Source organism: Aythya marila, assembly GCF_965140915.1.
Source record: "Aythya marila genome assembly, chromosome: 1".
In the NCBI taxonomy this organism is placed as follows: domain Eukaryota; kingdom Metazoa; phylum Chordata; class Aves; order Anseriformes; family Anatidae; genus Aythya; species Aythya marila.
The window spans coordinates 129,015,591-129,038,641 of NC_139042.1; the positions used below are offsets into that span (position 1 = coordinate 129,015,591).

The 23,051-nt window shown below is 37.9% G+C and overlaps 2 protein-coding genes across 6 annotated transcripts in view; one reads left to right on the forward strand and one right to left on the reverse strand.

The window, feature by feature from the left end:
- Positions 1-5,535, forward strand: part of LOC309879448 (solute carrier organic anion transporter family member 1C1-like) — a 38,441-nt gene extending 32,906 nt beyond the window's left edge. For 2 of the 4 annotated variants that reach the window (XM_082763110.1, XM_082763109.1), the window contains exon 17: positions 5,347-5,534. The gene's annotated coding sequence lies outside the window, so the exon portion shown is untranslated. Of the gene's footprint in view, positions 1-5,346 lie in introns of all 4 variants that reach the window. The other 2 variants (XM_082763112.1, XM_082763111.1) reach the window with 1 other exon arrangement.
- Positions 1,511-22,572, reverse strand: LOC309879461 (solute carrier organic anion transporter family member 1C1-like). Of its 2 annotated transcripts, XM_082763169.1 has the most exons (15): positions 22,553-22,572; positions 21,107-21,256; positions 20,347-20,488; positions 20,123-20,255; positions 18,517-18,647; positions 18,125-18,271; positions 15,698-15,796; positions 14,684-14,917; positions 13,398-13,562; positions 11,802-11,997; positions 9,256-9,421; positions 6,332-6,510; positions 4,824-4,888; positions 3,465-3,582; positions 1,511-2,715 (listed from the first exon to the last, which is right to left on the reverse strand). In XM_082763169.1, the coding sequence occupies exons 2-15, from the start codon at positions 21,215-21,217 to the stop codon at positions 2,493-2,495; spliced, it is 2,109 nt and encodes a 702-aa protein (XP_082619295.1). In that variant the 5' UTR covers positions 21,218-21,256; positions 22,553-22,572; the 3' UTR covers positions 1,511-2,492. The 2 variants fall into 2 exon arrangements, with proteins under 2 accessions (XP_082619295.1, XP_082619296.1); XM_082763170.1 differs by lacking the exons at positions 21,107-21,256; positions 22,553-22,572 and having other exon boundaries at positions 18,517-18,658; positions 20,347-20,481.
- Positions 22,573-23,051: the final 479 nt, after the last annotated feature.

The following is a 23,051-nucleotide window of genomic DNA, read 5'->3' on the forward strand; positions in this document are numbered from 1 at the left end:
ATTCACCCTCTCTCGAGCTTGCCCAGTGTGTTAGTTTTTTGAAGATGCCATTTGATGTCTAAGCCAGTGATTTGAAACCCTGAGCCCCAGGCTTCAGCTGACTGTGAAATAAAAATGTAAGAGATGGGAAAACACAATGAGAATTGTAACTCCTGACCCAATGATAGCTAGAGGGGTCAGGGATTTAAGAGAAGAAATGCTGATGTGAGTAGGCATAAAAAACTAAGAAAAATGGTGAAAATCAAAAGAGAAATTCAGCAAAAATGAAGGACCAGATCATTGCTTGGCATGACAGAGGCCAATTGCATGTTGAAGAACAAACCTTTCCCTGAAGAAACTTCTACCTGTTCTTCACAGTAAAGTGACACAGTGGCACATAAACAATGCATGTTGGAAAGGTTGGCAAGTGCTACTGACTGAGAGTTGGGTGTATACTGAGCCAGAGGATCAATTAATACTACAAACGGTAGTGTTTATACTATTACTGATTTGTTATGAGAAATGATGTTGTCTTATCTGAAAAAATCGCATCAAGCTGCAGCTGGTATAAATATCTGAACATGAATCACTGGATTTGACCAGAATCTCATTTCTAGTCTGACATCAATTATCAACGCACTCTTGCTAAAACATTTCCTCCTGGGAAAATCAAACAATAGGTGCAAAAGATGCTTTCATAAAAAAAAAAAAAAAAATATATATATATATATATATATAAACAGTGTACAGAAATAAATACCCAGACAACAGAATTAAAAGGGAGATGATGTTAGCATGAGTCACCTGACTGAATCTATATGCCTAGCTCAGATCAAGAGTACTTCTAGAACTGCCAATATATTTGTTCAACGTTAAAACATTTTTTGCAGAAGGAGATACATCATTATTTCCTCTTCGGAAAAATTCCAGTGGTTTCTGGAACTTAGATTTTTCTTTATTTATTTCCAGGCCTAGACACGGTGTTGGTATCATCTATACTAGAGAAGTTTTCATTTCTGCTCTGTTATAACAGACTCTCCTTCCTCATTTCTGCTGGCAGTTTGTAATCAGAGTTCTGATAATAAAATACACAATGTCTGTATATGCTGGCTGTTGTCTTTAGCAATAAAATGCATACAACTTCAACCCCAAAGCTAGGATCTGAAGAACTTGCTTTCAGTGAGCACCACATCAACCCTTCCCCCATTCCCATGCATTCACGTAAATGGAGCTGGTGGTAGAAATTCGAAGTTGAGAAGAACATTTCATCTGTAGTCCCTTTCTTCAGTCCTCTGCTCTGTTGTTTTCTCAAATAAGGCATGGGTAGAGTTTCTTTATATTTGTGCAGTGCTTCCTTCCATGTCCCAAGAAAACTGAAGATTAGGAAAGGAAGCTTGTTTCCTAGTTTTAAGGTTGTACACAGGATTTCAGGAAGCAGAGATACACCCTTTAGAAAAGAAACCAAAGTGGCTGTGAGGATGGAGACACAAACTACAGTGTTCTTATCAAGGCATATTTGCTCCCATTGTGAAGCTACGCCATGAGGACTTCTAATGAAATATCACATACTAAGTATTTTTACACACTGTTTCTTACAGTAATCACTGTTGGAAGCATCCTTTATTAAAATTTCTCTCTAGACTAGTCTGTCCATGGAAAGCTGTGAATTTGCAAGCTTTCAGCACTTTATTTCAAGGCTAGCTGGCAGTTCCACAGAACATGGAAGGAAATCTATATACATGTGGCATAAATGCAGTGGCCATAAAAAAAAAAAAAAAAAATACCCTTACATGCAAACATACACACACACACACACACAAACAAATCAAAGAAACTTAACTTTAAGACATATCCATTTATTGCATCAGTTCAGAGTAAGTTTAACTCAACACTGAAATGTACTGCAAAATTAATGTACTACTTTCTTTCTCTTGCAATCCATTGTGATTGTTTAATGTGTTCAAGCCAGACCCTGCAGTTCTTGTTCAGATGCTCACTGACAGCCCTGGGGCTCTCACCTGAGCATGGACTATTGAACCAAGCCTGTAACAAGGAGCACTAACCATGAAATGCACAGCAAAGGCCATCAGAACAACTGGTCAGGTGTAACTTGATTAGCCATGTAGAGTCATAGGACTAAATGCAGAACAAGAGGACTTAAAATACAGATGGTTAAAAAAAAAAAAAAAAAATTATTGAAGATTTCTTCTTTTTAATTTTTCAATTATAATCAAACATTATACTGGAAAAATTTTGGTCAGTCCTACGGGCAATCTAGAAGAGAGCTGAGAGTGCAAAGTTGGAGAGTTCCCCCAGATTTTGAAAATATTTTCACTCTATTGTTTCAGATGGGGACAATATGAGAATAAAATAAATCAGCTTAAAGGCCAAAGTTTCAAGGATATTTTTTGAACCTCCAAATGTAAACCAGCTGTTGAAGTCAGTAATCAGACTCCGTTGTGCTTAGAAAAACTGAAACATAGGCAGAGTTGGGGAGAGGTCTTGTTTGTTTTTCACATATAAGTTTCTTCACTCTCCTCTGAAGTTTGTGCACCAGGAAGAATTTCTTTTTTGTTCACTGTAGCTGGTTCTTTGCTGGTTGGTCTTTCTGCATTTTTAATATCTGTCATCTCCTTGTCATCTGGTTTGAAGCGTCTCATTATTAAAACAAAGAGCACTATGTATAAGAGAGAGCATCCTGCCCGTAATCCAGCAATGAGACCAAGATAGACATTTCTTAAAAAAAAAGACAAAATACATTTATGTTATTAGTACTTGCCACTTCTGAGTGATACCAAACACATTTAGGCAAAACCATTTATTCTCAGCCATGTCTCTTTCCACATTTTGGGGAATAAAAAAATAATAAAAAACAAACAAACAAAAACTCATGATTTTCAGCCCCAGGCAGTCCCTAATCTGGTCTATACTCCTAGCAGAGATGTTTGTTCTCTGAAGAGTTCTTCCATTCAGCAGATGGTTACATTTTAGTGTAGGGACATGAGGAATAGTGCAGGCTGTCCCAGCCTTCCTCCAGCCCCTAAAGGGAAGCATGCAGTTCTGCATTTAGTGCACCAGCAGCTGTTTGTGTTGCCTCTTCAAGTGGATTTTGTGAGGTGTTTTATACATTAGGAAACAGAGAAATGAGGGATGAGGAAGAGCATTCTCAGTATTAGCTTACTCTACAGACATTTGGTCTTCCACAAAGCCAAAGTGTTGCAGAATTATGCAGTGAACTAATGGTCCATTAAGGGAACTAATATGGTGATGTAAGGGAGTGCACAGCAATGCCATGTGTTACATTTGATCAAAAGTACGTGGCTTATTTGATTTATTAAGGATTAGTCAAAATATAGAGTTATGGTGCTTTAGGATCCTAATCTGTTTATTGACAATTCATACGTGCAAAATATACTTTGGTCTTTGCTGGTCAAAGCTGCCTCAAAAGCCAAATTCCCAGTCCCTTACTGAAGATTTTACCTTACCTGAATGCTTTTGTGTCATACACTCGGCAGGACCCAGATCCCCCGCAGCTTTTTGTCCCCCATTTCAAGCAGGTCTCATCTATCAAGGCACCAAAGTAAATAGGAGCTGGAAGTCCTCCTGCAAATAAAATCTTATTACATGATCTCACACATGGCAGATCATAGAGTTCAATGTCATAGCAAAGAAAAGAGGAAATTAAACTCAGGGTTTCTGAATTATAGCTGCATAAAATGGGACTAAAAATCCTGCACTGACTTTGAGATCATAAGACCTATGAAATTGTTTAAGCAAATACCTAAAGGGTAGGTTGAACAGGTGGAAGATTATATGGGTGTGGGAAATGTTAGTAGTTCCATTTTAATGATATTTTTATTACAATTATAACTGCTGTTGTTTAAAGAAATAATACAATCTAATTTTTAGTCCTTGGTATGGAATTACATGTCACAATACATGAATATCTGCGTACACTAATGTATCTATTCAGGTATTATGCAGCAGTTTGCAAGTTAAAAATAACTAGCTTAGTGCAAAGAGCTCAAATTAAGCCCATGATCATAACCAAGTATGTTATTATGTTATTAACTGTGTTACTTATGTATTACGGAAAGAATCATTTTATACGGTTATAATGCTTTAATGTAATCAGCAAGCTTTCATGTATAACTTGAATTTCTTATGAAAACTTTTTTGTAAAATCATAAGATTGATCCTCTGCAGCATTCAGCAAAAATGTGATATTAGGAGAGAGATACAAGTGACTACTTGGGTTTGTCTGCATGGGGAAGGTTTCAAAAGTCATGACGAAAGTGAAGATAAGGCAAGGTTTGCTAGATGCGTGGCAGACTATGTCACTGAAATCTGCGAGGATTATTTATTGTAACTAAAAATTGCAAAGAAAATAATAGAGTACATGATAGCTGTAAATGAAAAATGGTCAACCAAAGGGAGCATAGGTGTTAAGGATATCTGGACTAATCATGCTCAGGTAGATGTGTCCAAAAAGGAAGGAAGGAAGGAAGGAAGGAAGGAAGGAAGGAAGGAAGGAAGGAAGGAAGGAAGGAAGGAAGGAAGGAAGGAAGGAAGGAAGGAAGGAAGGAAGGAAGGAAGGAAGAATGTATAATGCACTGTCCTTTCCCTGACTGATTCCTTCACTGCATAGAAAAAAAAATCTGGAGAGATAATCATACTATGCAATTACATACCAGGAAACACGTAGCAAGCTCCTCCAAACATTTTGAATTGCATTTTCTGCTTACAAATAATATTCTTCAAAAATTTCTTTTGTTCTCATTTGGAACAGCTAACTTGGGTCTATCTTACTGCCTACTTGAATGATACAAGGAAATGAAGTTTACCTAGTACTCTACCACCTAAAGTTTCAATCCCAACAGCAAAGGATTTCAGGTCTGGTGAAACAGATCTAAAAAGGAGACAAAAAATAATACATTGTTTTGATTTTTTGGGGAGCAGTAGAATAAAATAGCTACAAAAATGGCCATGCTGTGAATATCTGCACATGCTCCACTGCAAGAGTAATGTGGCTAACCTAGTGAATCTTATTCAACAGTAGTTAAAAACATTCACCAAAGTTACAGATTATGTGTTGAGCCTCATGTTGATTTCAGTGGATGAACTCCCATTGAAATAGATGGGAGTATTTACAGAAACCTCTCTTGAACCAAAGGAGAGCAAATTCCAAAGGTTTTGGGGAGAGGATGCACAGGAAAATTGAAGTGAACCAATTATAAGTAGATAGTTTATGTCCAGAAATTAAGCTCCAGGAGGCAGTCTTTGCTTTAGAAAAGGGGCTGTACCACTCAGTGGTGAAGGTGCAGTCCTTGCTAGCTACATACAAATAAAATCCATCTCCGTTTCTAGCATTTTACAGGACAAGCAAACTTGAGTCACCTGGCTGTAAAAGCACCTCATTCCTACCAGTGGAGACAGAGCCTGTGTCCATCAGATGAACTAGAACAATTTACAAAAAGCAGCAGGGAGTACCAAGCTGGCATAGGAGCAGGTATGGGGCTTGCTATGGCCAGCCTATTTCCCCAGCTGGGGCTTACACTGAATCAGTAGATCATCTTTTCAACATTAACATTAATGGCTTCTCGCTACACACAGTATTGTGGAAACTTCTCCAGCAAAGTTACCCTTGTCCATAATCCAGGTAAGGAGTAAGAATGTCTACAACGAGAAATACTGCAGAATAATCAGCAGCTTAGGACAAAGAGGCAATTAATCGTGTGCACTGAGTACTGATGATTGCTATTCACCCATAAGTATGACTTGAAAGAAACTTTCATACGAAAGGCAGAGAACATTGTGGGTTTTGTTTGTTTGTTCGTTTGTTTGTTTGTTTGTTTGTTTGTTTCTGAGAGTAAAATAGCAGCGCTGCTTTGCAATTGAAGGAATAAAAATAAAAATGATTGCTGCTGAAATAGTTCTGTTTGTACCAGCTTGAAATAAAATGGGAGGCTTCTCACAACACATGAAACATTCTGAGGCAACAAAGCTTAACAAAGGTGAATGTTTTTCTCTTGAGTAATGTGAACAGTATAGTCACCTTGGACATGGCTTAGCATCACACTTATTTCAGTTTCGTTGCTCTATTAAACACATCCCTGTCATTGGAAGTGAAATGTACTGTTTGCAGTCAATGTAAGGCTTTACCCACTCCATCACCAAAGTATCTATTCAACCTTAAATTGGAATTAAGTGATAGGTTTCAGAGAACAGCTAAAGACACACAGCCCCAGTTTAGTCAGCATACCATTCCTCACAATACAAATCAAATGGTAGATACTATATTCTGTTTCTTTTTCCCCAAGCTTTATGGTCAAGGTAAGGTAAAGTATTTCACCTAAACATAATCATGTATGTAGGAGTGCCTCCTAAGGCTAAAATAAATGCACATGCAGTCTGTAATGCTAAAAAATAGGGAAATGCTTTGGTACAGCTCTCTCTTTGGCATTGTCCCAAAACTGCAGAATTGCCAAGTCCATGTCCTTGTGCTTCCACACAGCTGCAATTGTGAAACACCTGAAAGGAGAAGATGGGGAAAAAAACATTTAATCAGAATATAGTGACTCAAAACTATTTTAGTATCTATATTTCTCCATAACAGGCAGACTGTTGTTTATGCTTAAAGGATATGCTTAAAGGACCCCCCAATCATCTCTGCAGACTGATGGCCAAGTTCATTGGTATGCTCCAGCTATGCCACACTGCTCCAAAGACACAAAACAACTGTGATTCTAATTTCATCCATGCCGTTGCTAGGACTGAAGGCGTGCTGTGTAAGCTAAAGATGGGTGAAAGCTATAAAATTCAGGTGTGAATTGCTATCCAGCCATTCTGCTCAGGGATCCAATGAAGCATATAAGTAAAATTAAAATTATATAGATACAGACCCAATAAAGCAGTCATGGATATCTGTTCTCCCCCTTTACTCCACTCTCATGAGTCCCCACCTGGAGTACAGCTTTCAGCTCTGGGTCCCCCAGCACAAGAAGGACATGGAGATGTTGGAGTGAGTCCAGAGAAGGACCATAAGGCTGATCAGAGGGCTGGAACACCTCTCCTATGAAGATATGCTGAGATTTTTGGGTTTGTTCAGCCTGGAGAAGAGAAGACTCTGGGGAGACCTTATAGAGGCCTTCCAGTGCCTAAAGGGGGCCTACAGAAAAGTAGGAGAGGGACTCTCAGGGAACGTAGCAACAGGACAAGGGGCAATGGCTTTAAACTAAAGGAGGGTAGATTTAGATTAGATACAAGAAAGAAATTCTTCACTCAGTGTGATGAGGCACTGGCACAGGTTGCCCAGAGAAGCTGTAGATGCCCCATCCCTGGAAGTGTTCAAGGCCAGGCTGGATGGGGCTTTGGGCAAGCTGATCTAGTGGGAGGTGTCCCTGCCCATGGCAGGGAGGTTGGAGGTCTTTAACCTCCCTTCCAACGCAAGCCATTCTATGATTCTATGATCTATATCGTTATGTATCCAAAACAGCATTTGATGCTGGATTGAGTGTGGGCTGTTTCATGTTTTTTAAGTTAGCAGGAGGCATGGGTTAGATAGCCAATTCCCCTGAAGTGAATGAAGCAAAAGGATATGGCTATGAATACGAGCCTGAAAATGTTGCCTGTCTATTTCAGTGTTGTTAAATTAGGGCAATTCTGCTTCTGGCAGAAGACATGATCATTTGCACACAAGTAATATGACAATTTTCTTCTTTTTTTTTTTCACTGCTTTAAGCCCTCGCTTAAGGGCTGCTTTTTAGCAGATACAGCATGATTAATTTACTGCCGTTTGGCACCTAGGCTCAGACTAGGATTCTGCTATAAATTAAATATTTCTTTAGATATTGTTTCTGTCCATAAATTTCATACCTGAGGTTGGTTTCTATGTATTTTTCTTCCAATGTAAAACTTCTTCAAGTTTGCTGGTGTAGCAAAAGACTTTAGTTCAGCTACCTGGATATAGTAAGCATTCGTCTTCAGCAAGGGCCAAGGCTAACCTAGTCAGCTGTTCACTGGAGCAGGCCAGGACCTTTCACATGATCTGATAACACTGATCAGTTTTTAGAGTCATAAACTGCAGCCAAAAAGTAGTAAAAAGCAATTATAAGGGCAGCAAAACTCTAAATGAAGCAGATACCTGTCCATACAGTGGCAATTTAATTGGTACTTACATTAATATACATACATGCCACGTCTTTCCATTGTAGTCTGCTTAAGGGCAAACCATTTTCTAAGGCGTTGGCCCTACCATATCCAAACCTAGCTGGGGTAGTAGTAGTAATCTAGTCCCAGATGCTTTTTATGCCTCCAACAAGCAGTCCCAATGGGGCCTCTCTACATCAAGCACAACAAACTGCTCTGTACTCTTGATCTGAGACAAACCAGCCAGTTTGGCCTAGGGTGAACTAAATAATGCTCATACAAAATGTTCCTCTAATAGATCCCTGGGTCTGCTGTGCTCTTGAGGATGATCATATGGCTATGGCCTATTGACTGAAATTAAAATGATGGTACCTTACTTAAAAGCAATTTATCTAAGAATTGGAAAAGGATAATCCCATCTCGTGCAACAGCCTGGATTTCAAATGTCTGGCTGGGTACCTTGAGACTTCTGCAAACCTACTGTTTCTGTTGGTCTTGCCAAAGCAGGATTTTTAGGAGTGCTGGAAATCTCTTTGATGGTGATGCACTGAACAAAATAGCCAAATGTAAAAATAGGTCTCTTGATTGTACAATTTAGAGTTATTGCCTTCTTTCCTGAGCTACAACATGTCAGGAAAGCAGGAAATTCCAACATGGTTTATAAGTTTGTGAAACCAGCAAGCACAATTTTATGCAGGTCTGCCTCAAATGAGTTGACACTAGAGGACTTAGCTGGTGTAGTGACCAGACCAGTAAAAGTCTGGTCTAAAGCAATCCCCTCTTAGCTGTGTTGTATCTACACAGTAAGAGATCTACTGAGAAACTTAAAGACAAAATTATGGTCATCTTGCTGAGAATATATATATATATATTAAATGAAATAAAATTAAAAGCATTCAAGAAATGTAAGTCAAGTCTGATGTTTCATGTCTTCTCTGAGTAGCTCGCTTACCTCACCACAATTCTTTTAAATACCCAACCTGCAACCTTACACACACTCAGTTTCTACTACTAGGTTAAACAGTACAGAATGGACAACTGTTTCTACAGGATTTCTTAATCACAAAGTCAAAAAATAATGGATTGAGAAATCTAGTTATCTGTGTAATCATTTGTCTATACATTTACCATATTCTTTCCTGTCCCAGTTGATGATGTACATCCCGCAAAACAGGCCGTCATGTAAGTGATCCCATTGTCCCCACATACAGGATCCCACTGATCCACCTCACAGCTGCAATCGGCATTGCAACTGGCCATGAAGCTGTTTTTGGGGGAGGAAAGTTGTTTCAATCTGGAGGAAAACAGAAAGAAATAAAATAATTATTTAGTAGAATTAAATATTCTAAGAAAACATCAGGGAGCAAGCAGGAAAAGTGAGTAGAAAGTGAAGCAATCAACAAGGACAGATATCTGCTACCATCTAGATAACCGTGAAGTTGTTGTATGGAGGCAAAGTTAATTTAAGCTAAACCAAAGTTCTCTTGGTATTTTTCATCCTCCAATAGCATTTTTCTGGATTGTTGCTGAAAGGGTATGGAACTTGAAAACTAGGTATTTTTTGACTGGAAGTGAATATTTGATATTACTTTTTCGTTTGAAAGTTCTTCCCAAGGATAACAAAATCATATCTAAAATCTCTTATCACTTGTATCATAGAATCATTAGGGTTGGAAAAGATCATCTGGTCCAACCATCACCCTACTATCCATGTCACCCACTAAACCATGTAGACTGGCCTTGCTTTCTCCTAGCAGTAGAGATCATACCGTGCTAGAAGTGACAAAACAAAACTACATAAAAAATATAACAGCAAGATATCCTTGATAGTTGTTCACTGAGTCAGAGCTGGGTAGTGGCAATGAAAGTTGCATGGGTCTGAGTGGGAAGTGCTGCTTCCACATCAGCTCTGTGTTCAGCAACAGCCCTGCACCTGGATCAGGCTTGAACACAGTTTCTTATCAGATCTAATTTCTTGCAGTAGCATATCATGGACCTCTGTGTCTTCCACCCTTATTAACATTTCTGTGAGAAACACCAAATTCAGGCTCCAAGGAGCTAAACTAAGTGGATGACAACTAGAACTGAGAATGTAAAAAGTGGCCAGAAGTTCTAAGGGCATGGTAGCAGAGCTCAATTTTCAGAAAGTGTTGGGAGACCACTGTCCACAAATAACCCCTGCTTTAAAATGATTCCCTATTCAAAGTGTTGAAATTTTGCGTTTTCTTCCTGCCTGTCAATCCAAAACATACCTCAAGTGGTCCACATTTCTCTTAAGTCCTTTAGAAAGGAAAATAATTGTGTAGTTTTTTAAGTTGGTAAAGAGGTATGTAACTCCATACTAACCAGAACAATCATGTCACATGATAAATTCTCCACTAACAGTTCGCCTGGGGAATCTGTAATTGCTCTTTCAGTATTCACTGCCTTGATGTTTCTGCTTATTCTTTAACTCACTCTGCAGTATCAGATGATGTGCTCAACCACAGCTATCTCCACTGGATAAACCTCTGACATCTTTTATGTAACTATCCTTGGAGCTGACCTAGGTTTCAGGTTTGTCAAGATACCTAGGTATTTCCCTCAACATAGGCTTAGTTTCAAAAAACACAGGCCTGAGTTTCTGTCTGAATTGAAAATCTATCAAGCCCTGCTGGATTTGGTTTAATCCTTTTAAATCCCTTGAAATTTGTTGGACCTGACTGAGCTAAACTTAAACAGTAGTCAATTGTGGCAAGCTGCTGGGGTCAGCAAAATATTCTCCAGGATGCATGGCCACAATCCTGGTGAGGGAGGGGAAACATTTCTGTGGGCAGCACACCATCCTGCCATAACAATTTTCTACTTCTCAGCTGAAAAGATGGACACAGGCAGGTTGGCAGCTCCAGGTACCAAGAGAGGATGGAAACTGAATACCTGTGCAGGTCAGTAACTACTGATCTAGAGGATGATCCCTTCTAGAGGCAAAGCTATTGGGGGGGCCTTTGGTGAAGCCATTTTCCACACTCTTTTTAGCTCCTGCTCCCTATGTTGTAGCAGGGGACCAACTTTAAATTCAAGTTTTGAAATAGACTATAAAAAATTAAATTGCATCTTAATTAGAAATCTGCCAGCATTCAAGGGTATACTGACAATATAATTCAATAAACACTTTAGAAAAATAGACATCCAGTTTAAATGACATTTCAAAAAGAAAATCAGGATATTCTTCATATCCTCAGCACTAGGTATCATTTCATTCTCACATTTCTGTTTAAGCAGAGAGGATTTTCTTGTATCACCAGCAAAGGAGCAATAAAGTGATACATGTATAATCACAGCAGCTCCACTGTAGTTGAAATCACACTGACTGACAAAAGCAGGTGACCTAATACACTTCAATTTCAATGAAAATTAATTCTTTCAAACAGACTGTACATATATGCTTATATTTTATGCAAGAGTGGGTAGCAATATGCTACAGTAAATCAACAGTAAGGCCGTGTATAATCCAAATTCAAATTCAAATGTTTCCTAGATTAGAAGGTTTGTCATCCAGATTAGTTTGGATTGTAAAACCAGATTAGATGATGAGAGTAGAGGAAGACTACTAAGTGTCTGTACCATGTTCTGCATGAGGCAGGTAACAATCATGGAACAAAACACGGCCAACACAAACCAAAGGGAATACGAACCCAGAGTAGGGCACTGTCAGACCAGCCAGCTGGAGCACCTCACAACTGCATGTAAAGTACAACAGGTTTAATAGATATGCTACTATAAAGGAGATGCATGCAAACTTTGTTATTCCAGTTATGTCAAGTTTGAATTTCTTGATCAGATAGCCTCCTAGAAACATCCCCAGGATTGTGATGGGCAACAGTATCACACCTGTAAAGAAAAAATAACAGAAAGATGTTAACTGTTGTCACTTGGATAGACCATTTTTAGAATAACTGTCAGGTACTGGTAGTTTCCAAAAAAATCGGATACTGACCTTTTTTTGGACAGATCCTTTGAGGTTCTAGGAATTTTTATTACCTGTAAACAATTTAGCTTTTTTCTTCATTTTCTTTTGAATTTTAAAAGCCCAGTGTGGAATTTCCTACCCTTTATTACTCTGTTGTTTGTATGCATACTGATGTAAGAAATTCTAAACAGGTGCCTGGTAGAAACTGGAGTAAATAATACAAATATCTTAGCTCATGAGTATTTCTTCATCTAAGGTAAAGCCTTACACTTCCTGAGTGTTACCAAAAAAATCCCCAGAGCAGAACATAAAAGAAATCTCTGTCTGGTTTTGCATCAGGTTCCATCTTGCTCCGAGAGAGAGTTAATCGGTTCAGCACTTCACAAACTCCAGTTCCAATACTTAGATGCCACAATACTTAGATGCCAGAGAGTTTTTGCAAGGTTTTATTGTGAGGGGTTTATTTTTTTCCTCAGTGTTTTTTTGGTTGGTTTGTTGTTTGGTCTGTCATGCTTTTTTTTTTTTTTTTTTTGCTTTTTTTTTTTTTTTTTTGGAAAATGTAATCCAAAACAAGACAGGAAAAATAGAGTTCTTCCCACTTTTGTCTCTGACCCACAGCAAAGAAAATTGCCTTCAGATTCATGTAATGTAATGCAAGTTCTGCAATGTCCTCAAATACCCCGGTATCTTGCCATGTTAAGAGATCATATTAATCCATCACTTTAAGATTAATATAATTTCTGCATTTTTATTTATTTATTTATTTATTTATTAGAACACTACAAAGAACTTATTTTTGAGGGAACCAGAAAATAGAAGAAGAGTTTTGAGCTGAATGAAATGACCTGGAATTTTACAGTTTGGTTCCCTGTTGTATATAATATTTATATTTGTAATGAAAACTGAAGAGTATTTATACAAAGGTTTTATTCTGAAAAAGATGATCAGAAGTGTCATTAGAAATTTTCTAAATTATACTTTTTTTTTTTCTTTTAGTTGGTATTTAGTTTCATTTTGTGTAGGTTTTTTGGTCCCAAGAGCATAAACCCAACCTCATTCTTTTAAAAAGGCTTCAGCCAAAAAAATATATATATATCTCATTCCAGTTCTAATAACCCTCTAGCTAACTAAACTGGGTAGATGAGGAAAATTAGCACTAAAATTAACATCCAGTTTCAAAACATAGTAGAAAATTAATAAATTTCTATGTACTTTTTGCTCACCATAAAAGTTCAAAGAAGGTCCTCCTAAAAGGGATACAAAATAGCTAAGAAAACTTCCTTTTTAATATTGGAATTTAAAAGTAAAGGCAGGTACCTACCAACTAAAAAGATTGCTCTTGCCACTGATACATTAAATTGCTGTTCCATAAACTTTGTCTCATAGGTTATCAACCCAACAAGAGAATTGTACTGCAGAATGGTGAGGAACACATATACCAGGAAAACTGAATTTCCAAACAGCTTCTTCAAAGTTGGTAGGAAATCTGTAATGGAGAGATATATGCTGTACACCCTGCTAAACACAGAGAAGAGGTATTTTTGTCATCCTATAGATAATAAGACTAATTTAATTAGTGTCTGTCTTGAAGGTTATAATTCTATGCCTGTCAAAGCACGTTTGCTCAAGTGAGAGTTTTCCCCATTGCCAGCACATGACTTACAGAATTATTACTGCATGACGCAGCAAGGCATGGTGGATGCAGGACTGGGAATCAGAAATTCTAGATTATCTTGTATGTGACAGGACTGTTCACCAGTGGCTTGCAAGTCTGAAAACCAATGCCTGTACAGGATAGCTTCCCTAGAGGAACATTAAGACTCCCTATTATATACCAGGCAAAAAGGTTGTTGCCTAAAAGCATGAGCCTCCACAAAATGTATGAAAGCCCCTTATGCAGGTACACAGTTTTCTGTATTCAGAAAAAGGCTCAGCCAAAGGCAAGAACCTTTCCATCTGGCTGCTGGCACATTTGCCTAAAAGATCACGTCAGAGCACTTCTCTGGGAAGTGAACTACCACCAAATGAATTCACACACATGCATACATGCAAATAAACCCTCTGGGGACTGAGTACAGCAATGTGTAGTTGGGTCTGGTTTTGCCTGTACTAGGTTAACTCAGCATCACTGAGATCATACATCAGAACCATGGATTTAGTGAGAACTCTTCAGCTGATAAGGTAGTACTTAGCCCCTTGTTTCCTTCACATTTTTTGGTCATGGGAAAGCAGTAACCCGCCAGCTGCGGATTGCTCATTAATGAAGGATGGGATGTTTTCTCCCTCTAATGATTATAGCTGTTTGACTGCTACTGGGTTGAAATGAGAAAATGCTCAATGCAACAACATGACCTTTTTCCAGATGTCTGATATAAAAACAGCTTTAAAACATCTTTAAACTGTGACTGAAACACACCTTTATCAATTAATATTAATAACATTAATAATTAATATTTTTAATAATATAACAAATGAGAGAGAGCATTTTTGTCCATTATTTGCATTGCAGAAACTTGCATTGTGCAGAGGATTGTGCAAACCCATACTCAGTTCAAAATGAACCCCGAGAGAGAATTCTCATGCTAACATTTGGGCAATAATCTTCACCTTTTACTGCCTCAGAGAACTTCAATTGTGGCTGAACTGAGGGGTCTATTTTACAGTGATCTTGAACAGGCAGATGACTAATCTTCAGATTTTGCTCTTCTCCTTCTTTCAGTAAGGAGTAAGGCAGAAACCAGAAAGGCAATGAAGCAATGAAGTTGACTGCTCCACAGATAAGCAATCCAAGCCACCAGGCACCAACCCAGCGGGTATCCTTGGGATTTATGCTAATGGCATCTATAAAACAGACAGGAAAAGAGATTAGATATCATGCAGAGCAATTAAATTGTCTATATGTGTCCTTACATGTATTATTTAAACACCAGAACAGGGGTATTTATATTTCACATGAAGAACTGAAATGCAGCCTGTGTCAAATCAGTCCCAGGATGCCAAGCATAAGACACGCCATTGTCTCCATCTGGACCCTTGGTGGCATTTCTGTGCTGCAATCTTCCAGCACTTTCTGTGGGGACAAGTGACAGCAAGAGACCCATTCACCACTGGAAGAGAACCTCCCTTTCTCAATTTCCTCCTTTCCTCTTTTTTCCATTCTCAAACTTAACAGTTTTTCCTTGATGTTACTCAGATTTTCCCTGGGATTAGAGACATGAGTGTGATTTGAACAAGGAAATGAGGTTTCATCAGAATCTTTGGTGCACGCTTTTTAGGAGAACATATTTTTTGCCATCAAAAATAACATGAGCAAAGGCCTTCCACTGTTCTAATGTGGGGACAGCCTTTAATTTGCTCACTTGTTCTCAGTTACGCAGCAACGGTGCAGAAAGGGCATGTGCCAGCATGTAAAGAGGCCTAAAATGTTTCTGCAGTGAGGGTGAGGGCTTAAAGCAAGATCTATCACAGTCATGCTATAGCACTGAAGATACTAAAATAGAAATAACATCAGATTTTGGGTAGGAAAACCCTCTGGAGAGCCCCCCTTTTTGGAGCAGTAAACTGGGAGTGTGCTTCCTAGCGTGTTAGGTTCCTACATACATTTGATGCACTGACTCTTACCGATATCCGCAATGCCAATATCGACCCAGAGGCTGGCACAGAAAGATCCAAGCAGGAAGCCCAGGGTTGGCCCAAACATCCCTGAGGACCTCACCAGGCCTGCAACAGAAGGGAGCAACACAGAAGAGTGAAGAGCATGCTGGGCAGATGTGGACACCTGCTTGTCTGAGAAGAGAAGAGGAGAGGGAGAGGGAAAGGAAGAGGGAGAGGGAGATTAAAAAAACAGCACACATGTAGCAATGGCCTGGACAGGTGTTGTGCAGCTTTTTTCTTTAAGATACTGTAAGTTATCAGATAAACTAAGAAACTTTGTGTGCAATAATTTTGCATATATAAAGTTTTTAGATTAACTTCACTCCTGCATAACCTTTAAATTCAAAAGTAACTTAAGTAAGGTAATTTGTTTGTATTGTGATGAGAAAAAGCCAAATAAGTTCACTGTGATATTTTCCTACCATATTTTTGTCTATATCCTTTGTAATTAGTAAACAAACTAAACAAACAGTAAATCATGTAAACATATCAGTTATTCAGCTGCTGCACATTGATATAGCTTAGCCAAGCCCTTGTATTGATGAGTAATTATAGCATAGAACCTTGAACTGTTTTTAAAATTTACATCATATGTTGGCTTTAGATGTGTTTTTAATGAAGTTGTGGGTTTAGTAGATACATGATTATATGCTAGTGCTCAATTCAGTGATGAAATTTCGTTAATTCAAACCTTGCATTGGTGAGAAAACTATGAAGGTGGAGTACATCTCATTAAATAACTTTGAGTATTTTTCCTCTTGCATGATAAATATGGTGGATACTGTCCCTTAATTAACCATACTATCATTTATGTTTGAGTAAATCAGATTTTTTTTTTTTAAATGGTTATTGAAAGCTTATATTTATAGGCCAGATCCTCATATATATCATATATGATGCTATATGTATACGTATATGTAAGTGTGTATATATATATATATATACACATATATTGGCAATTCTATGAGCACCTAAAGAGAAGTGAAACATCTGAAGACTGTAAAATATCTGAATAAATTAAGTGTTTGGTGTGGGAAAGTATTTATGAAGTAACCACTCAGTTAGAGCAGCTGGCCTCCACAAAAACGATCCCAGTATTTCTGTCTCCTGATGAATGTCAGTGGCATGTGGAGACAGATCATTATACTTTTTAGTCATACTAAGCAGTGCCCTATGCAGAAGAGCTTCTCAGGACTGTATGCAGAGTACATTGGTACATTGTACCAGCTCAGGACCATGTTGGTGGTACCTCCTCCTGGTAGAACTACATAAATTAAATGATTCTGTAAAACTCAACCTGAAAACTATAGAATTTCCTAAGGAAAAAAGAATCAATTTCCTGTCTCATAGACTTCTATACCCAAGATATTATCTCTATTAAGTTCTGTAAGATTGCTCTAAAAAGCATAATTTTTACTTTTCTGTTCCTTTATATGGTAAATCTAGTTTTATGATTGTCAATTACCAATTTCATCTTTTCAGTCAATCAGTCAATTTAGTCAGAATCTCAGAGGCGATTACAAGTATTTTGGATAATTCCTGAGTGTAACTTCTGAATCTGTCAGTTCTCTTCACAATACTTCCGTTTCTGCAACCTGCAGATAACCTCTTCTCAAAAGCCATCTTCAATGGCCTAGCACTGTAGCGTTACTTCCTGAAACTGTCTTGCCATTTCTATGATTGTTTCAACTTCACCAAGCTCATTTCAGGGATCAGTTTCATGCACCCCCAGTCAGATATCAAGGTATTAAATCAATTTGGCAATAAATTAATTAGCATGGGCGTAAGTCTTTCTGTCTTGGGCAATAAGTATCTTCCATCAAAACAAAAACAAAATCCCTATTCGAAGGAATTTGTTACAACACCCTGGCAAGGTGTTTGTTTGTTTGTTTGTTTGTTTTTTCCTTAGGTAACTAATGACTATAAAAAGCTTTCATTAGGAAGTGTGCTGCTTGTAAAATTCGAAAAGTCAGGTAAAAACTTCTGAAGTGCATGTTTGCATTACTGCAATGAAGGATAATTCTCTCATCTGTGGAATGATGATTAAGAATAATTTATTCTCTGAAGCTGTGGTACTAAAAGTGATATGCCAGCTAAGGAAGGTATGATTTCTCATTTCAGAGAAGTTAGTATATAACTAAGTTTCTCTTTATCACAGAGAAAGCTGGCACTTGTAGCAGAAGCAACTGAAAGAAAGCAAAAGGAGCATCCAAGAAATATCCTTCAAAGACAAAGATGAGATCTTTTCTGCATTGCTTTTTTGTCTCTATACACCACAGAACTGAATAGAGCAGAATGATAGATTTTTTTTTTTTTTTTGGTCAGTATTTGCTTGGCTATAGAAATGTTAGAGAAAAGAATTATAAGCATAAAAATCACTCATATGTATATTACCTATGTAGAATGCAGAGTTTTCTTCTTTAGAAAAATCATCAATATATGAAACCCCCAGTGGCATAACTGGTGCTTCCCCAATTCCACGTAAAAGATTCCCCATCAACACAAAGAGCCACAGGTAGGAATTTGATGTTTTCTCACATCCTGCAGGTCATAAATATTTACATTTCTGTGAACATAATTATTATTCTGTTATTGCAACAGAAAAATAACATAAAATATGTTTTTCATGGCCATGGTGGTGTGAGTTTGTATATATCATGGTTTCCAGCTCTTATGTTTTGCTCTTATATTTGTTATAAAAAAAGGGCGTATGAGGTGGGGACAAGCACTGGAAGGGAAAAGAGGATGTATAAAATGAGGTATCCAGAATCAGAGCTTTTGCTTACCTGGATTTTTCATTGTGTTAGGTGTTTCTGTAGTATCTGAGACTGGATGGCCCACAGAGGATGCTGGGGAGCAAGCTGATACACTCGTAGAAGAGTTGTCCACGGTAACAGCTATCCTTTCATAATTATAACTGGAAAACAACTGTGTAAAATACAACTGACACATGAAAGAATCTGTTCTGCAGGAAGTGTGTATGAGCCTTGTGTTCATGGGCATCCTGCTATGTGAAGGCCAAGTAGACGGACAACCCATTTCGAGCACTTTCATTAAAAAAAAAAAAAAAAAGATGAAAAATGAATCTTTTTCAAAATGCTGTGACCTTTCTAACCCCAATAGTTTCTTAAGTTAAGGAGGCAAAAAGCTGATTCCAGGGTTTAAGAGATCATTTGTTATACTGAAGAAGGAATACTGAGGAAGAATATATCCACATCAGTCTACATACAACAGTGCTGTTTTTCTATGCTTGCACCCAGTTTCTTACCTATGTGACAGATGTGTAACATAAGAGAGATCTGTGTTAGTTTAAAAATAGCAAGCTCAGGATCTAATAGCAATCTGTGTCTATAAAGAGATTAATGCAGGCCATAAAACCCATGTGGCAGTTTGTATTTAAACAGCCAGTTTCTACATCATAGCTGAGTAAATTGAAGCCAGCTTGAGTATATTAATGCTACATTGGGATAAATGGGGAGTAGATATTCCCTCTGACTGTACAATCAACTGGTAACTTTAAACATTTTGATGGATGACATTGAGGTACCCATGGCCACTGGGTTTTTCTGAGTGTTGTAGAGAGTAGGTAATCTTCAGAACTCAGCTGTGAGTTTGGTTTAAATCAGAGATTTCCTTAGTTCAGCTTCTAGCCCATGCTATCCCCTGCAGTGTAGGTTCCCTGCTATTTCACAAGCAGAGCACTGACTGTGGCCACTTTCTGTATGGTGTTCCACAGATATAATTCTTTCTGTGATCTCCTTATAACAGATTGGTCTTGGAGCTAAAGAGCAGATAAATTACAAGCAAAGGTAAACTACTTTATTTTTTGAGGGACAGAGAAGCTTTATTTTCAATTGCTATTCAGTAAGGATGTTGAAGGATTAGAGAGGTATGAATGCTTTTGACAGTTGTGTAAGCAGTGTGGCTTAGATCTGAAGGTGTATTTAGATATTTAACCCTCCTGAGGTTAATGAAGATAGATAAATATGTTTGTAATTTTAAAGAGCTCAGCCTGAAAAACTACCATGGAAAATGAAGCCTCTTCCATCAAGATCTCACTAGAATTCATTGAAGTATGAAAATAGGTAAACATTAATAATAGTAAAAGAAACAATCTACCTCTGGAGAAAAATTCAACCTACTTTATCCCTTATTACAAATAAGGCTCCATAGCCAGAACCTTAGGTTCCTCTTTCATTTACCGATTGAAGGAAGTCTGATTTTGGAAAGAAAACCCAAAAGTCAATGCTAAAAAAAATCTACCTACTAAAACCATCTTGTTGTCTGCAAGAAACCATGATTGTCAAGGTTTTAATTCATATGTATGATTAAAAACAATCTTCATATGATCAAGTTCAATTAATGCACAATGTCAAGACTCTCCATATTTACCGTCCCATTAGGAACTGAGGCATCACTGACAAAAATGCTCCTAATGACATAATGAGACATCCAACAGCAATTACTTTTGGTCGATGAACTCTTGGTCCAAGGTAGCTCACCAATATCATTACCATTAAGTTACCTGCGTCATCAGGAGAGATAATTAGTAAGATTACAAAATGAGAATATATTTAGAAGTGTTATTTTTCCATTTTCATAAAGAGTATGCATACCTAACTCAAAGCTGCCATCAATAATACCAACAATTGATGATGAGATTTCAAATCTCCTTTCAATTTGACTGGACATGCTCTTCATGTAGCTTCCAGAAAGTCCTTTGGCAAAAAAGGAAAAAGCTAGAGCTCCAAGAAATATCTGAAGAGAGAAAATAATTGAGTTTGCAAAGCAATAAATTTTTCTGCATGGCTGAATGCCTCAGCAACAGAAAAATCAATGCTTTGTTTTCTAATTCTTTGTGGAGTGGTTCCTTCCCTTGCTTTTATTAAAACAGAAGATTTTACTTTTAGGACTGCCTCCAAAGCCTCTTCCAGTACAATGAAAACAAATGTTGACATGGACTGTGTGTACCTTTTACCTTTCTACCACATACTACTTCAGCTGTTTTCTTCCTTAGGAAAAACTTGCAGCATAGTTGTTTGTTATTGATTCTATGACTATGGAATGTGTTCATTACTCTTACTACTTCTCTTATTCTGAAAGACATGGATGAAAAGATATACATGCTTAAGGAACTATCACTATGCTTATAACAAATATTTAATCGATTCACTAGTAAAACACAGCCTCATCTTTTAATTGCTGAACACATTTATTGACTTCTGTGTGCTTGGAATAACACCCTAGAGCACTGTTTCCAACACATGTAGTGTAAAACAGTACCACACTCAATTAACTGAATTTTGATAGATCTTCAGGTGATCATTTTCAGAATTCTAAAAAAAAAAAAAATGTGGAAAGGGCTTCTCGTCATACCTTTAGCTTTGAACAGTTATGGCACCCACTCTTAGCAGGAACCACGCTGCCATTGCTGTCCTGGAGGGGTGGTCTGTCTTTAAATTTGCCAGTGGTTATTGTCTTATCCATGTTTTTCCTCTTTTAGATCTCGTATGTTGGTCTTCCTGTCTGGAAAAAAAATATTACTGTCATATCTTAAATACCGATATCTTATATATTCCCCTCTGTTTAATTCCTCTGGGAACTTATCAAATTTCCTATCCTGCAGGACCTGAAGGCCAGCTGAACCCCAAGTGGAGGCCATTCAGGTGTCATGAGGGCTTTTAGGTCCCATGGGCTGCCAGGCCATGGCAGTGTTCCTAGGACTGACCCACAAGGGTTGCTCTGCTACACCGGTATGTGCATTTCTCCCGCATGAGACACCCAGGAGTAACTTGGACTCCCTGATACAAGTCCACAGATGACCAGAGGCCAAAACTCTCTCAGTCACCCCCCAAAAAGTTACTTCTACTGATCACAAATAGACACTACTGCCTAATAAAGATATAAAGCCTCAATAAGCACTCTCACTTCAGTTTTGTAGTTTTCACTTCCAAATCCTACTCCAGTAGGATCCAGGAAAAGCAATTACAGAGAGCAAACACATGGATATTTCAGAGTGATCCACTTTATATGAAAGGGATCTAACCTTCTTTAAATCATCTGTAGTGGCTGAAAAATCAAAAAATATTGGAGAAAAAAAAATAAATAAAAAAGATAATTAATGTATGGTGAATTCAGCAATTCAGCCTGAATTCAATCATTACAGGATGGTAGCTGAAAGACAAGTTCTGTATACCAAATGCATTCTTCATTGATTTGTGTTTTGCAGATGATTAACTTTATGAAATACTTGACTGTTAAATAAACAGAATTTGGACTAGTGACGTGGTTTTATTTTCACAGTATTTAATGTCATGCTGCCAGCCTAAAAATCTGGCTTAGATTTACAGAAAATGGTAAACTGTATAAACACATCTTTTTTTATGCCTAATGACCATTTTCCATGATCACGCTACAAAAATCTGTAGGTAAAAAAACAGTTAATTGTGGACACTAGCAGCATCTAAAATTAAATGAAGCCAAAAGAATGATACAAGATCTAATTCATGACTGTTTAAATAATAATAATAATAATGGTAATAAAGAATTTTGCTAGAGAGATAAAACAACCCCAAGTCCACAATGATTATTATTTAAAAATAATAACAAAAAAAAAAAAATCTAATGTGCAGAATTCTATTTTTTGCACTTTATGTAATCTCTTTCAATCCTAGTGACACCAAGATGTACACAAACCCCGGTCTGTCCTGTGCTGCTACTTAACAAGTAAGCAAAAAAACACCAAATGGAAAGCAGGAAGTGAGTGGGACGAGACACACAGCAAGAGAGGCAGAGACAGGGAGAGGCAGCAAAAGAACTTACTGTGTGCCACTTCATGTCAAGCTGTTTCTTTCCTGTGCCCTAGGGCTTTCAGGCTGGATGCCAGTGCAACGTCACAGCAGAAGCACTGCCTACTCAGAGAAGTGGAGCACTCCACCACATTTTTTTAAACCTTGGATTTCCTTCTTAAGGTGATTGCAAAAGTTTCCCACAGTCACTGATGTAAAAACTTTGCAAAAGAAGGCAGGTTTCTTGTACTGTCATTCCTTTGGCAGCCTACCTGCCAGCATGCTAGTGGTACCAGCCTCTCCCAGAAGGAATAACTTGTTTTCTCCCTCACCTCTCTCTCCCTCCCACCCTATGTCCCTATGTTGTCGTTCTTCCCCCCCCCCACCTTTTTTTTTTTTTTTTTTGTCTAAACACTAATGCAGCTTAAGCGCCTCTCCAAATTGTTCTCTTTGCCATCCACCATGAAGTGGCTCAGCTCACGTAGAGGATCTCAGAGAGCAGGCTGTTTTCCCAAGCATCTTGCAGCCTCACT